This window comes from Aphis gossypii, chromosome 1 (genome assembly GCF_020184175.1).
Source record: "Aphis gossypii isolate Hap1 chromosome 1, ASM2018417v2, whole genome shotgun sequence".
Lineage (NCBI taxonomy): Eukaryota > Metazoa > Arthropoda > Insecta > Hemiptera > Aphididae > Aphis > Aphis gossypii.
The window spans coordinates 26319282-26335374 of NC_065530.1; the positions used below are offsets into that span (position 1 = coordinate 26319282).

The 16093-nt window shown below is 30.7% G+C and overlaps 1 protein-coding gene across 1 annotated transcript; it reads right to left on the reverse strand.

Moving 5' to 3' along the window:
• Window positions 1–1795: 1795 nt before the first annotated feature.
• Window positions 1796–7539, reverse strand: LOC114129981 (protein decapentaplegic-like). Its single transcript, XM_027994854.2, has 6 exons — window positions 6931–7539; window positions 4837–4938; window positions 4585–4749; window positions 4104–4308; window positions 3764–3993; window positions 1796–3111 (listed from the first exon to the last, which is right to left on the reverse strand). Exons 1-6 carry the CDS (start codon window positions 6980–6982, stop codon window positions 2693–2695), a joined length of 1173 nt encoding a protein of 390 aa, XP_027850655.2. The 5' UTR covers window positions 6983–7539; the 3' UTR covers window positions 1796–2692.
• Between the last annotated feature and the right edge of the window lie 8554 nt (window positions 7540–16093).

Sequence of the window (16093 nt, forward strand, 5' to 3'; positions counted from 1 at the left end):
CCCGAGACAAATGTTAACTGTATTTATATATTATAGGTTATATTTTTGATACTGCATACTAGAAAATATTTAAATTTCTTCGGGTTTTTTATTATAAAAAAAAATAATCGAATGTTTGTCAGGATTATTTTTAAATTACGTAATAGCAGTCGAAGAACGGTAATCTATACTCGAGTCTTGTTCTAGAATATCACGATTATATGGTTTCGAGAATAACGTAATACATGTGTTATATATAGAACGTTACCTTTAATAAAATTTAAACGGCTTTAACTGTATGTTATATATTCATAAATAAGTGCCTATATCTTCTATGTGGCTGTGTATAAATGAAAACGAATTGTTGAAAGTGTTAATGATAAATTAAAAATTTTTATTATTGCACCAAACCTAATTAAAGTATACAATAACAAGCATTATAATATTTTTCTTTTAATATTTGTTTTATTATTATTTTTAGTAATTTTTGAGTTCTTTTTTATTTATTATTTGAATAATTCTTTTTTAAATTCAAGTAATGTGCTAATGTAGTCACTACCAGGTTAAACTCTAATTCAATGTATTATTAATATATTGTTATAATTAGGGCTGGGATTTTAATATCACTAAAAATTGTGTAAAATGACATTAAAAAAATGCAAAAATGACTTAAAAAATTCAAAAAATGCATTAAAAAAATGTCTTTAACATTTTTTTAAAATAGCTTAAAATTCAAATAAAGTACATTACATGTACATAAATATTTTGTTTTAATTCATATATTAATAAAAAAAATTATTCTTTTTTGTTATTATACTGAATCACGAGAGCGTGCTTCAGGTTTTCAAATAGAAATACCCTCCTGTTGTCCGCCAGTCCGCCAATAAGTTTTTGTTGATAGAAAAGATCCTTTCTATATCTACTGAAGTTATAGGCGAGTATTTAAAATACATTATAACGTCACTATTATAATTTATAATGTTATATAATATATTGTTATGTAATATAATAATTCCAACATACTGTACAACTAGTTATTACTATACAGGGTGTTTCTGAAATGAATGTGGACATTAGTATAGGTACGTGTACTCACTGTGATGACCCAATGAAGATTTTTTTGAAAATTTTTTTCGATCTTCAAAATCTGGGTTTCTTCAAGTTGTTTTTAGAACATTCTCTTAAATGTAAAAATAAACGATTTAGTTGTATTTTTAGCAAAATTCTCATATGAATCGAGACATCACATCTTTTTTGAGCTTATCGCGCGTTTTTGAAGCTCAAATCGCTGACTAAAAAAAAAGTAGTGTGACACATCGATTTGTATGAGAACACTGCAAGATTAACGGTGGTGTTAGTTATTTGTTGTTATTCAATATACATGATTAACTAACACATTATTTTACATTGTAAACTAATTAAAACGATGAAATAATAATATAATTATGATTAACAGAACTTAAAATGATCTAATTTATTGCCATGTTATGTGTTTTAGGTGTATACATAAAATCCGTAATGTCATAAGTTTGAGATAAAAGAAACTAACTATTTGTGTATTTAACACTGAATTTCTTGTTTTTATTCTAACTCTGTTAATCATAATTATACAGAATTTGTCTCTTTATTCTTGACTGCTTACTTCTCCATGTATAACAGTAAATCTAACAATATCAAATACATATAATACCTATGTCGACATGGACATTATTATCGTAACTATTTTACAATATTATTATATTTCTAAGGACCTGGGGACTCGGGACTCGGCTATTAAAAATTAAAATTATAAAACAATTAAACCACTATATACAATGCAATTAAATTTTTTATTTTAATATAATATTATACATAATAATATTTATTCAAATACAGTACGCATCATGCATTACCATTTAATGAAACAATAACGAAAACAAATGATAAATAAATAATTTAAATAGTAGGAATAGCAATAATAGTAACAAAAATTCGTGTTAGGATTTTTTTTATATAAACACAATGCGTCTAAGACACAATCGTCGTGACTATTCATTATTAAAACGGAATTGTATCTGTTTTGGACTAGACTGATAATTATTTTTTTTACAATTATGCCACCATTTTCAGGTATTTACAATTATTTTTCTATGTACATGTGTTATTTACACGTTATATTGGCGAGAAAAGAATAACAAATAAAAAATGCTTTACACGTTCGAGTTTATCTATTATACTGCAGCGTACACGTTTATTTATAACGATTTCGGTGCTGGTAGAACGGAAAGAAGTATGGGTGTTAAACCGTTAAACGCAGGTACTCGCCGCTATAATATATGGACGGTGTTGACTTTGTGGACGAATACGCGCGAGCACACGCTGCGGCAAAATAATATAATATCGTACACGACGGCATTATACGAAGAAGGTATACATTACATCATAATATTACCCACGAATATATACACGTTTATATCGACCGTTTCCGGGTTGAAAACGAGACGGCGACAAGGTTTTGCGTTGTGTAACAGAATAATAAAAATAATATATTATTATGACGAAACGTATACACGCCCGCGGGTATATTACTGCGGCGATGAGGCCGCCGGTAAACTGCATCGCGCGCGACGACATACGACAGATCGAAAAGTCGGGTACAACCTAGTCCATCGTCACGATTCGTTTAGTATATAAATATAACGACGTATCTCGCCCGACGCGTTTGAATTCCGGCTCATCTGCATCCGCACTCGTCCACGGTCATTTCCGGGTAGTTCTTCACCACCAACTTGCCGTCGTCGTCCACGTAGAGCAGCGTCTGCGAACTGAGCCTGGTCGGCACGCAGCAGGCCCGCGGGACCGCCGCCGGATTGTACGAGTTCATCAGCGTCTGCATGACCGCGTGGTTGGACGCGTTGATGTGATTGGCCAACGGGAACGTGCACTCCCCGTGGCAGTAGAACGCGTCGTAACCCGGCGGCGCCTGAATCCAATCGTTGAACCCGACATCCTTGAAGTCCACGTACATCGAGTACCGCTGGCAGATCTTCTTCTTTCTCGTTTTCTTCTGCTGCGGCGCTTCCGGTCCGTCGGCCGACCGTTTGCTCCGCCGCGTCATCATCCGTTCCAGCGTGCTCTTGCCGGTCTTCTCGCCTGCAGAACACATAACCGTTATAATAACCACGCGATATTATTATAGGTATAGCTGGTATAGGTACGTCGGTTTAATATCCCAATATATTAATATATATAGTATTGAGATAAAGCCCCGCGACGACAATAATATCGTTATGGTATACATATTATATCGTATGTTTCGACGTGTTTTTTTAACCCTATATATATGTGTGCCTAAATGTAATACCTCGATATTTTATACATTCAAACCGCAGCAGTGGCATAATTTGGAATTTTCCTCGAAGGGGGTTGGGGATCGAATCTGTTTTAGTGTAGAAACTGTAGACTTTATCTTTTCCAAAAAAAAAACGAGGATCTATCCCCTTTAGGTCTCTTAATTACGACTCTTCTATATCATGCAAAATAGGGTCGGAACGAGCGTTGACATCACTACATCACGTAGACTGTAGTATTATAGGTAGGTATATTCAGAAATATTTCTCTAATAGCGCGGGACATTGGTGGTGGGGGCGTATTAGTCGCGATCGTCATTTACCATATGGGCAAATATTAGATAAACCCGATAAACCTCACACGTTTAAACTATTTTTTATTTGCTCATCTACGCGACAAATAACAATATCGAGTTAATCGTTTAGTTAGGAATTCAGAATAGCGTTGTTTTTACCTGTTCCGTCATCGGTGTAGATCAATAGCAATGTTTTTTCAGGCGATACGAAATCAAAGACGCTGAGTAAATGTGTATGACTGCCAGACTCCGTGACGCATTGTACAAGCATACCATGGTTGTCTTTGAAATTATTCCTCGACAGTCTCTCTATAGCAGGTGTTACGTCAAAACTGATAATTTCTGACTTTGAAACTTTTGACATATTGATTGATTTCGAGTCGATAATTCTGTATGAATACAAACATTATATGAATAATGATTATTAAAAAAATAAAAAAAAATGTATGTATATACCTAACATAATATGCTAATACAATAATTGTTCGCTTATAATTACCTGAGAATAGGTTTTGACAGCCCCTTCGCGCCAGGTTGGACTATATCATGTATAAGCACATGAATAAATTCTTCATTTCTAAATTCTGTATCATATATCATTGTGAAACGGACTTCAGCAGCTTTAAACTGTTCTCGTTCCGGTATAGAATCTATATCGAACTGTAGCCTATATTTTTTAGATTTTGAACTATTTGGAGCCGATCCTATAAAAATATAATTATAATAATTATCCTCATTATTCATTGAATCTATTATACTAAAATATATTAGCTCAGGATAATGTAATATTCAATATAAATTAGTGTCAATCTTTTTTATTTTAATAAAATGTCTAAAGAGATGCAAAACATAAACCATAACTTGTTTGTAATATAGACATACCTAATCATTTTTACGATGTACTTTTTTATATGCGATATACATCGTACACACATACACAAATACACAATAATAGATATGTATATAAACCTCTTATTTACCTTTGTTGGAATAAGTCCTAGCAGTATTAGCAGACGTAGTGTGCAAACCAGGAAGAGGAAAATGAGTGGTCATTGCATTGTTTTCTTCTAACATTGATTTATACAATTCCATTGTGGCAGACGGTATCTTCATATTCTTTTCTACCACAGGTCTTCGGCTTAAACCTTTGTAATAAAACAATAATTCAATACAATGATTTCATTTGACCATGCTTGAATTAATTATTGCAATAGTAAATTGATTGTACCTACCTAATTTTGTAATTAAATTTTTCTCTATTTCTTCGAACCCGGTGATGGCCGCTAATCCGGTGTGTAGCACGGCCAACAACATTAGTAAAATAATCATTGTGTCTAAATCAAAAACAATGCATAGATAAGTATTATATTATTAATGGTGCACAAAATACGCATACAATTGTACAAAATTTAAATATAACCATAAACTATACTGATTTTAAATAACATATAAATCATACTTAAAAATAACAAAATGCTACATACATGACACATTTTGACTAATTTTACATTAAACAATAAGATATTTGACAGATCGATGATGAAATTATGTAGAATAGTTCCACTGTTATTTATTTATTTTGCGTAACATGAATATTTATTCTATTGGAATGTGAAAAATCTAATGGAATAATATAGAAGCTATAATTATCAATAAAATATATTAATATACATACTATTGTGTATATATATTTGTAATGCGGTTTTTAATTTTTCAATATTATTTTATAGTCTGTAATAGTGAGTTGGGATTTGTTTTTAGTTAATTTAAAAAAGACGCAGCGTTCCACAAAAACGTAAATTTACGTCTTTTTAATTACGCTCGACATAGTTCTATCATGTTTAAATTATTGTTTAGGTATTATAAAATTATTTATTTATTTATTAGATTGTTGTTTTTTGAATTTTATTCTACATAATATAATGTAGAGCCAGTAAAGGTAGAATAAATTTCACTTTTGAATTAAGTGATTTTTTTTTTTTGTATACCTATCTTGTAAAAGTTTAACTTTAAGGTTATTAGATACTACTATATTGCTCTGTATTTGTATAATTATGTTACAACATCCCATCCTACTTACAACTTAAAAGTGTATTAAAATATTTGTTAATTTCCAATTATTAGTTCGGCTTAGGTATTTGTTAATGACTGTAGAGGTTTTGATACGGGGAATCTCACTGACCTCGGGACTTAGTTAATTTAAAACATAAATAATATTACAAAATAATAATTTAAGGTAATTACTAATTATTAATAGTAAATAGTGTACTACTATTGGAATATTATAAAATGTAAATACGCTTAAGCAGGCTTCGGATATCTATTATGATGGAAACAATTTTTCTTACATATTTGTATACCTAAGTCTTTTGCATAACAATGTTACTAAATTCATTCCTCTATTATGACTCCTGCTTAAAGTATTTTTAATCAACAACTCGTTATTATTGATAGGTGTATATTTGGATTTAAGATTGTGTTTTACAATACATTTTAAAGCTGTGGACTGTAAAAATTGAGGGGTTTTTGATGTAAATTAATTTTTACTTATTAAAGCTCTTTCTATAATACCATATATATTATTATGGAAGTTATGCTTATAAGGCATTTGAATTTTAGTATTCGTCAGTCCATCTAGGCATTCGTTACGATTTAAAAAAAACAGTGGTTCATAAACTATATTATATTATGAAAAAAATAACATAATTCCATGGACTAAAATAGAAAGTGATATTATGATACGATTGTATGTAAAAAACTGGAGTTTTTTTAAATCGTTACGGTTGCGGAATGCCAATAGATGAACTAGAAGGTTATATTGACGACGTTATTGTTATTAATTGCTTTAAACACGTACGTTATGTACCAAAGTACTACCAATCGCTTCTGATAAGAAGATGAGTAATATGCGGACATATTACCGGCATTTACACATGCATAATAAATAATAACGTTGACCAGATGCGCGCGTGTCAATAGAAAAAAAACATATTCTTAAATCTAGTGTGAAAACGCACGGACAAAATACGAATTCGCATAGTGTTTCAATAATAGTTAACCACTATATTATACCCGCTATGCCTATCTATATATTCTATTCGACTAGTAATAATCCAATAAATAATACCTGACATGATATTAATATCTATTGGTACACGTATCGACTCAGTGACGTGCTATACACCGTGTAATACAATAGCTATACAGTACCATATACCTAGTACGAGCCGGTGCATTACGTACCATCGTCGTATCATAATATTGTGCTACATAATATAATATATAATATCATATCGCGACAAATAAATAACAATCGTGCGGCTTACCTGTTGCGGCGACGGACGATGATGTCGATGACGTCGTTTCAGAAAAAACCATGTGCGTATAGATGCAAACCAATCGATTCGACGACAATATATGTACGCACAGATATTACATGATATTATTTTACAACACAATAATATAATATATCACAATATAATACGTAACGAACGAACGTCGTGTGACGCGCGCGGAACGATCTGCCGTTTAGCGCACCGGCCAAGTATATTAATTTATAAATGTATTATTGTACCGCGTGCGGACTTGCGACTTCACCGTCCGTATTATTCGTCCTTAAAACAATACGATTATATACAATATTAAACTTTTATCGAGTGTCGGGACGAGAGTCTCGCGAAACGGTAAAAAAACTGCACGAGTACGAGAAGCGCGCGACGTATAGCTGCCGGACGACGAAATGACAACACGTACGACCGTACCGAACAGGAGATGATAGTGAAATGATGACCGCAGGGTCTTCGGGAGGGTATTGCCGGTCCATTGTGTATAAACACGATAAAATATATATATGTATTGTGTGTGTGTACCTAAGCCGTCACACGTGTGACCGACCGGCCGGCCGGTCCCGCCCGCCGCCGCCGCCACTGGAAATCGGCAGACAAACGGGCGTCCTCACCGGGCCGGACGCGACTACCGGGGTGGTGGGGATCGTCCGCGGGGTGTGCGAGTGCGTGTGCGCTCGACAGTTTTGGGGGTGGGGGTGGGTGAGTCGATGGACGACGGGGCGTGGTTTTCTCATTTCTGGAAACCAGATTTCTCGGTTGTACATAGGTACGATGAGGTACCTATATGGTACCTAATAGTCGTATATTCTGTCATAATATAATATACACGCACTCCATCATATTATTATATATTATTATATACCTACGTACGTATTATACGCATATAATATGGTCGTACGCACTTGTACGCACACACGTACGCGTACACGCGCGACGTGCCCACAAACAACAGTCTTGCATTTTATCCCCGAATTTGACAAAAAAAAACATCCCTACGGTTTTGCCGCTGTTTTTTCGTAGACGATTGTTTTTACACATTGTACGCGTTCGTGCGTACCACGGATTCTGCAAAGATTCACACGGTTGCTATATAGACGCCGAAAGTCGTGCTGAAGGTACGCGCATATATGATAATGCTCGCGTTGGAAAAAGATTTGTGACTGAGAAAGACCCCAAAGCGTGTGACCAACACCAGCTATATATACTTCATACCTAAATCTGTACGTGTATATCGATGACCTGCAAAGCTCTCTTCACAATATCTTCTTCAAATCAAATCTCATTTTTAACACTTTCAGCAACACCGTTACACCAGAGGCGATTCGTCATAGATAGGTTAAACGGTAATAAAGTATTTAAGTATCGAGTAGGTATTTTATAATATTGATGAAAGTATAACAATGACAAGAACCAAATATATGTATACCGTACGTTTAATACACGCGTATTTATTTTACGCATGTGGTTAAGACTTCAGAGTTGCGTGATTTGAACGTAGTACCCAGCTATTATCGTTTTGAGTTGTATTATTAAATGTATTATTATATTTTGGCGATTGTCATTTTTCACTTTATAGCTTTTAATTTTGGCTAGGATTGTGCATTTTTTAAAGTACCTTCTAGTATACTTCTAAAATATTATTATGATGGCATTATTGGTACTGTAGTTGTACTACGCGGTAAATTGAAAATGTAATAAAATATTATATTCCTTAGACCAGCGTTCCTCAAACCGTATATAAATAATAAGTTGCTGTTAACAAATACAGCAGAAAACAAACACACACTTCACATACGCCTCAATATTATAAATACATTTATAAAATTATATTCATTATTCATAATTCATTACCAACCAATAAACTTTATGATATAAAGTAATTATAGTAGTTAAAGCAATAAACAAACTTTTATTTCTTAGAACTATTTCTTGTAAGAGTAAAATCATGAGGGTTTGTGATAGTTTTCATAGGAAAATCTGTGTCGTGGTCCTAAAAAAATTGAGAACCACTGCCCTAGACTCCAGTTTAAAGTTAGAGTCGGCAATCGACAGTAATAATAATAATACTACCTACTGAGACGAAATACTAGGTATTATTATTGAAATATTTATGAAAAAACGTTATTTGCTGTATAATACACCGTTCTGTTTAGTTGTTTAGACGCGAGACTGCTCGACGCCAATGTCCAGCTGCTCCTATCTATAAGTAAAGACAGATGTGTATAGGCCAACGGGCGGTCAGGGTGGTCTGATCCTTTTGATTATGAAGTACTACGAATGACGGCAAAGGTCAATTTGTTGAGCCGATGATAAATGTTGGTGCCACGCAGTCTGTAGCTATATAAGATATAGTTGGCGGCAAACATTTGACAACTGTGACCCTGACCCTAATATATTATATAAATTAATAAGAAAACTTCTAGAACACATTATAATTTATAGTATTATATTATGTAGTACTTATAAATAACAATTTGCGAAACGTTCAGTCCAGGTGACTCGTGGTCTGTACTGTGTTAGTATATTATATTTAAAAGCATAACCCTTAAAAACTTTTGTTTAACGCACGGTATGTATGTGATTTCATAACGGTAAATGAATACGAAAAAAAATAACTATAACTATATAGATACCAACTATAATATTCCAAAAATATTAAAAATAGTGTATGTGCTTACTATAGTCATGTTATGCTGCGCTATTTTACGAAAATTAATCTATTATTTACTTGTACGAGTATAAAGCAACCTATACAGAATTTAACCTTAAACGTTACGACTACGATGAGTTAATTAACGTGCGTTAAATACAACAATATTTTGATAAATAATTTTGACTCTTTTTGTATTTTACGATTACAAGGCTGAATACCTAATACTATTATGCGACTCGATAACTCGTCTTCGTAAAGTACGTTTGACGAATATTCTCTGAGTACAGAATAATCGTGTGTTACCGGATTTAGAAATACGTCTGTACTGCAACCATTTGCGATATCTGCAGTTTTGATATGCTTCGATTTCGTTAATTTGTTTATAATGTGTCTGTTTTTTTCTCTATATAAATCCTAAAATATAGTCTATTTAGGTATACATTCTATACGGAAATTCTTATCATCCAAAGGAAGGGCTATTATACACGTTTAACTCAAATTTACTTAAAAAGTCAACATCGAGTTTTATTGAAATCCATTCATGAATTCTTATAAATTAATTAAACGTGTCAATGAGACTAGTAATGTGATTAGGTGTTTGGTTCCGGACGTTCGGGTCTCCTTAAAAGGAATTAAAGTGTTTATTTTACTCCGTTTCGTTTGATGTATAGTCAATTCCTAGAAATGTTTTCCAATTCGTGCCGAATACAATGCTTGTATGCAGGCCGTTGGTACCATACTGTCTGGCAATACTGTTCTTTCTAATCGTACATGCATTCGTATACATATTATAAGTATTCTTTTGGTTTTTTTTTTGTAAATATATATAGATTTCCGGTAGAAAATAAAAATATCGTCTTAGTATTTTCATGGTCGTTTATTTAGCCAAACAAACGACCCGGAAACCGCAAAATATTACAAATGATGAACTGTGCTATACTGCTGTTGAACAAATAATGTACATAATTGTACGTAAGTACATTAACATTTTTGTCCATTACAATATATTTACTAGCAATATTTCGTATTAAAGCATTTACTAAAAATATTTTTATTTTATCAGGCATGTATTATAGGTATGAATTTAAAATGTATACTAATAAAATATTTAAGTTAAGTAGTGTAAAAACTAAAAATGTAAAATTATTTATTTTTAACATTTTGCAGATTACATAGAAAATTGATTTTAAATTTTAATAACTCTAAAATTCTCCATGTATAAGATAAATCAACATTCAAGTCGAGGAAATTATTAACATCTTTTTTTTAGAGTATACCTAGACATTTTATGCAAATATTAGGATGTAAAACCATAGGTAACTATAGTTTACTACATTTAAGTAGCTGGTCTATTTCAATATAATCAATTATTATTACTGAATAAGTCGAGTAATTAGTAATTTGTTTTGTTGAATGACAATTTAATATTTTTAGAAAACAAATTGTTTATTAGTATTAAATAAAAAAGTTTTAAGTTATAATAAAATATAGGTTATATGTAATATAGGTCATAGTAAAGGTGGTCATGGCTTATTAATTAAAAATTTGAAAATAATTATGATTTAATGGCTAAATCCAATTTCTTATGGCCTTTTGAAGATATCATCAATAACATCATAGGACTTAATGTCAAAATCCCTTGATAGATACTACCAAAATTGTTAATCCATTTATTTGATCCTAAAAATGTTTAAAATCGTTAATTTTATTAATAATACTATAAAGTAATGACACATTTTAAAGAGCAATTTACACAAGTTATTATATTCTGTAGGTATATTTTGATTCTTAACTAATTTTATGTTTGATTCATAGATTCATTAATTGTCATTATAATTTATAATTATAATGTTATATGGATAAAAATTTGAGAGTTTCTTTCAAATTCTTTAAAAATCAATTAAATAAGAAAAAGACTTATACTTTTTGAATTATAATAACAAATATTTAATTTCGTTTGAAGATAAATCGTTATCGTTAGGTTAGATTGATTTCGTAAACATTTAAAATTAAAACGCACATTAGTTCTTATTATGATGCTTAGAGTTTTCTCTATAGCTATTTGAAGGAAAATTTATGAAAGTCTTAGTGTTAAATTTTTTAACCTTTAATATAAACACAAACAATTTATGATTTTTCAACTACAAAATTACTTGCAAAATTTTGTGGTTTTGACATATTTCGTAAAAATTTGAACTATAAATGCGTATAAAAAAATTTGTGATTAACGATTTTTGATTTTTTTTAACTACAATAAGAACAACTCATTAGGAACCTTGTATTAAATGTTTTTTTAACAACACTTCAAAAAAAATTTTCAGAAAAATCGAAAATTTCAGTGATCTATAAATAGCTAAAAATAAGTCAAAAAATTTAGCCATGTAATATAAAACAGTAATATAAATATGTGATGACTGATGAACATTTCAAGTATTTATAGTGATTAGTTTATGAGTTACAACCTTATAAAAAAATTGATTTGGTCGAAAACTGGTTTTGCGTAAAAATTCCCGTTTTTCCGTCACTTTTTTTGTTGTTCTCGATTTTTTTGAAAACTGTTGTAAAATGTTTACTTTTGACCTCTATAATGTATCTCTATAAGGGTATTTACTCTGTCATCTGAAACCTCATCCGAAGTTTGAAATTGAAGCATTATTTTAACTATAAGTTTTGCTGTACACAGACAAAAAAAACACACATCATTGTAGGATCAATACATTCATCACTATTCACTACGTTCAGAATCTCTGTTCAAAAAACTTGAAAATTTAATACGAGGTTTCTTATGAGTTGTTCTTATTATAGTTAAAAAAAAATCAAAAATCGTTAGTAACAATTTTTTTTTTTATGAGCGTTTATAGTTCAAATTTTTACGAAATATGTCAAAATCGCCGTAAATGTTTGCGATCAAAAGTAATTTTGTAGTTGAAAAATCATAAAATTGTTTGTGGTTTGTATTTAAAAATAAAAAATGTTTAAAAAGTTTTCCACAAATTTTCCTTCAAGTAGCTATAGAGAAAAATCGAAGCATCATTATAATAAAAATTCTAAGTACGTTAGAATTTAAATTTTTACGAAATAGCGTAACGATAACGATTTATCCTTCAACGATTTTAAATATTTGTTATTATTCAAAAAGTATACGTCGTAGATACTTGAAAATTTCATCAGTTATTAAGATTGGCATTTTATTTACATGATTTAATTTTAAAAATATTTCGCTTATTTTAATGCTATTTATAGCCTTATAGGCATTTGAAATATTCGTTTTTGTTTAATTTTTTTTTATAAATATAAATAATAAATAATAATATAAATTTTTTTGGCTAGGTCAAAATACTTGATAATCCAATACAAAGTTCCTCATAAGTTATTCTTATAGTGATTAAAAAATTATAAGAATACATAGTTATAATTTATTTATTAGCATTTGAAGTTCAAATATAGACAAAAATTCGTCAAAATCATGAATATTTGAAAATTATTTTGTAGGTTTAATTCATAAAATTTTTTCTAAAAGAAGCTAAGAGTTGAAAATTTAATACAAGATTTTCCATATTTTTAGCTTACAATAATTATAAAATAATTTAAATTTTGGTGTATTCAGGCCATTAAAACATACGACTACCTTTTTCACCAACCATTATAAATTATATTCTAGGCTGACAAACCATCTTCGTTCAGAATCGTTTTTCGTATACAATGATACCTATAATTGGATTCAAATTTAACACTCCTCTTATATATAATAGTGATCTAATGTGTGGCATCTAATGTACAGCAAAGCGGTACCCACATACCCGCTTTTTTTTTTAATTACATAATGCTAATTATGTAATTATAATCTAATTTATTTTGATGATCGTAATTAGTACATTAATTGGAACGTTTTTTTTAAACTTTTGCTTTCTTTTCAAAATTAAACATAACTTAACCTATCATAATAACTTAAAATTTGTTTAATTTTATAACACTTAGATAAGCTGTATTGAGTAAAATGTTGATGGTTTGGGTTTAAAATATTTTGAATGATCTACAAGAAAATTATCTTTCTACGCCACTTTCATTTATATCTTTATTATCTAAATTAAGAACTAATTAAAAATAATTTTAATCTTATTAACATCGACAATGCATTGTTTTCACAATCACTTGACGATTTGTACCGTTAACACGTAAATGTTGTGTACAAAACTATCAGATAGGTATCATAAATAAAAAAATACATCCATCATCTTAGATAATATTAAATGAAACAAATTCGTATATAAAAATCATTTTTCTATTATTATTATTTAAAAAAAAAAAGCTGCCTGCAAACTAGATGTTACCTAGTAATTGGAGGGTAAACGCGGTGTACGGAGTTTACAAAACATATTATATTGTTATACACTAGCACACTAGCAATCTTAATTTAATTATAACATAATAATTACATAACACTATATTACTATAATAACGATAATATAAATATGTGCTCTTGCTCGTCGTCGTACAATTATTTTGTTGAAAATATATTTTTGTCCATAGGGCATAGAGTTATTGTCTTCTTGAATAATGAATTGTACTTAAGTATTTTTCACTTCTGCACCCTTGGCCGGCGAGACTATATCCACCATGATTTCATCGTCTCACCGTCCTCGATGGCTACAGCAGACGTCGTTCTTCTGTCGGACGTGTCGATGACGCGCAGGACGACGGATAATGACGACACGGCAGCTAGTATCGTAATATACTGACGAGGTCAAGGATTCCGCCCCTACAGACGATGACAGTGTAGATGACGATTAGTAACGACGGCGGTGGAGACTCGGTTCACGGGATGAGTTTATGTACATGAAGTTAGGAATACGGACAACAGCGCCAGCCGGGCCCTTAGAAACTCATCGCCGTCAAGTCGGAGAAATAAAACCTCGCTTTTCGTCGTGATGGTCAACGAACCGCGTGTCTGATGTCTGAGTAAAACACTCGTTCGCCCGCAGGACCGGTCGTGAAAATGTGCAAAGGTTGAAAGGTGACCAGTGGCCTATAGAACACGTTATATATCTCGCACCGACTTCGCCATCTCGTATCCTTTCTTCTCGTTTTTCTTGTGTTGTCCTGTCCGAAGTTTTTTTTTTTTTTTTATTATTTGTTCTAAAAGCCACTGGCAATTTTTTGCTCAACACACTTTGGCCGGCTACGAATTAAAATATATTGTTTATTTTTTTTTTCTAAATTTTGTGCCACACTATTACCTACCTAGTTATCCATGTTTTTTTTTCATTAGCTATGAGTGTTAAAAATGTGTACAAAAAATTATTATTTCTTCTTTTTTTTTTAAGAAAATAATGACTAATAAAATCGTCAATATATAATATTTATAATTAACTGAAGATTTGTTTGCATATACTTACCCGCTTATTTTTTTTTCATGATGGTATTATTACGGTGATAAAAGTAAATAATGAAAGTTTATAATCGTAAATTTGTAAATTTCGACATTTATGCCGATTTATTTTTTAATTCAAAATTGTATAATTATTTTTAACTATTACGATATTAATAACTAGTTTAATAGTTTATAATAAATTATTAAAAGAAAAAAGTTGTATTACTCAGGTCCCGGCTCATTTAACGAACGGATCCGGGTGATCCCTCTAAGTTACGCCACTAGATAGAAATTAAATCATGTCTAAATGTTCTTTAGTTACTTTCACTGGCAACGACCAGTTCCATAAACTGTAGCATTTACACATGATGTATTTTACAGACGGCTATACCTAAAGAGATATTATTTGGCTCTCTAACTATACCTATTGGTACATAATAATTTCTGATAAAAAAAATAACTAGTCGATGCAGATTGTAAATACACTATAAAGGTACCAGCTACTCTTTAACAGCATTTTTCTCATGAGTCACAGTTCTAACAAAACAATATTGTTATATTAATAGCTAAGAAATAGTCTAATAATGCTAATATTAAGATGTTAACAATGTTAGCAAATACATTCTTCCAACGTAGAAACATTTAAATTAGGCGCCGAAGTCCTCACTAAGTACTAAGTAGGTACTAATGTTGGCAAACAAGTAAACATAAACGTGTTAGGAATATTTAAGTACTTAATAATATATTTCTATATTAGATCATAAATATAATTATTAAATTTTGCAAAATCGCAAATTCATTTAACAATAATAATAATTTTGTTTTGAACATTTTGGTCGTCATTAAGTGACACTGTGACTTCTTGGGTAAATTGATTAAATTCTTAGCACTAATTAGTAAAGTTATAAATTATAATGCATGAATAAATTTTAGTGACATCTAATATTGCTCAGAATAAATAATAATTTCAAATATTTTAACTATATACTGTCATGAATCATGCATACCTATTACTTAAATGTTATTCTGAAATTTTTATTAAATACTGATAATTGTACCAATTAAACTTTATCCTTAGGAAGTGACATTATTATTAACCTAAAAATATTGGGAAATCA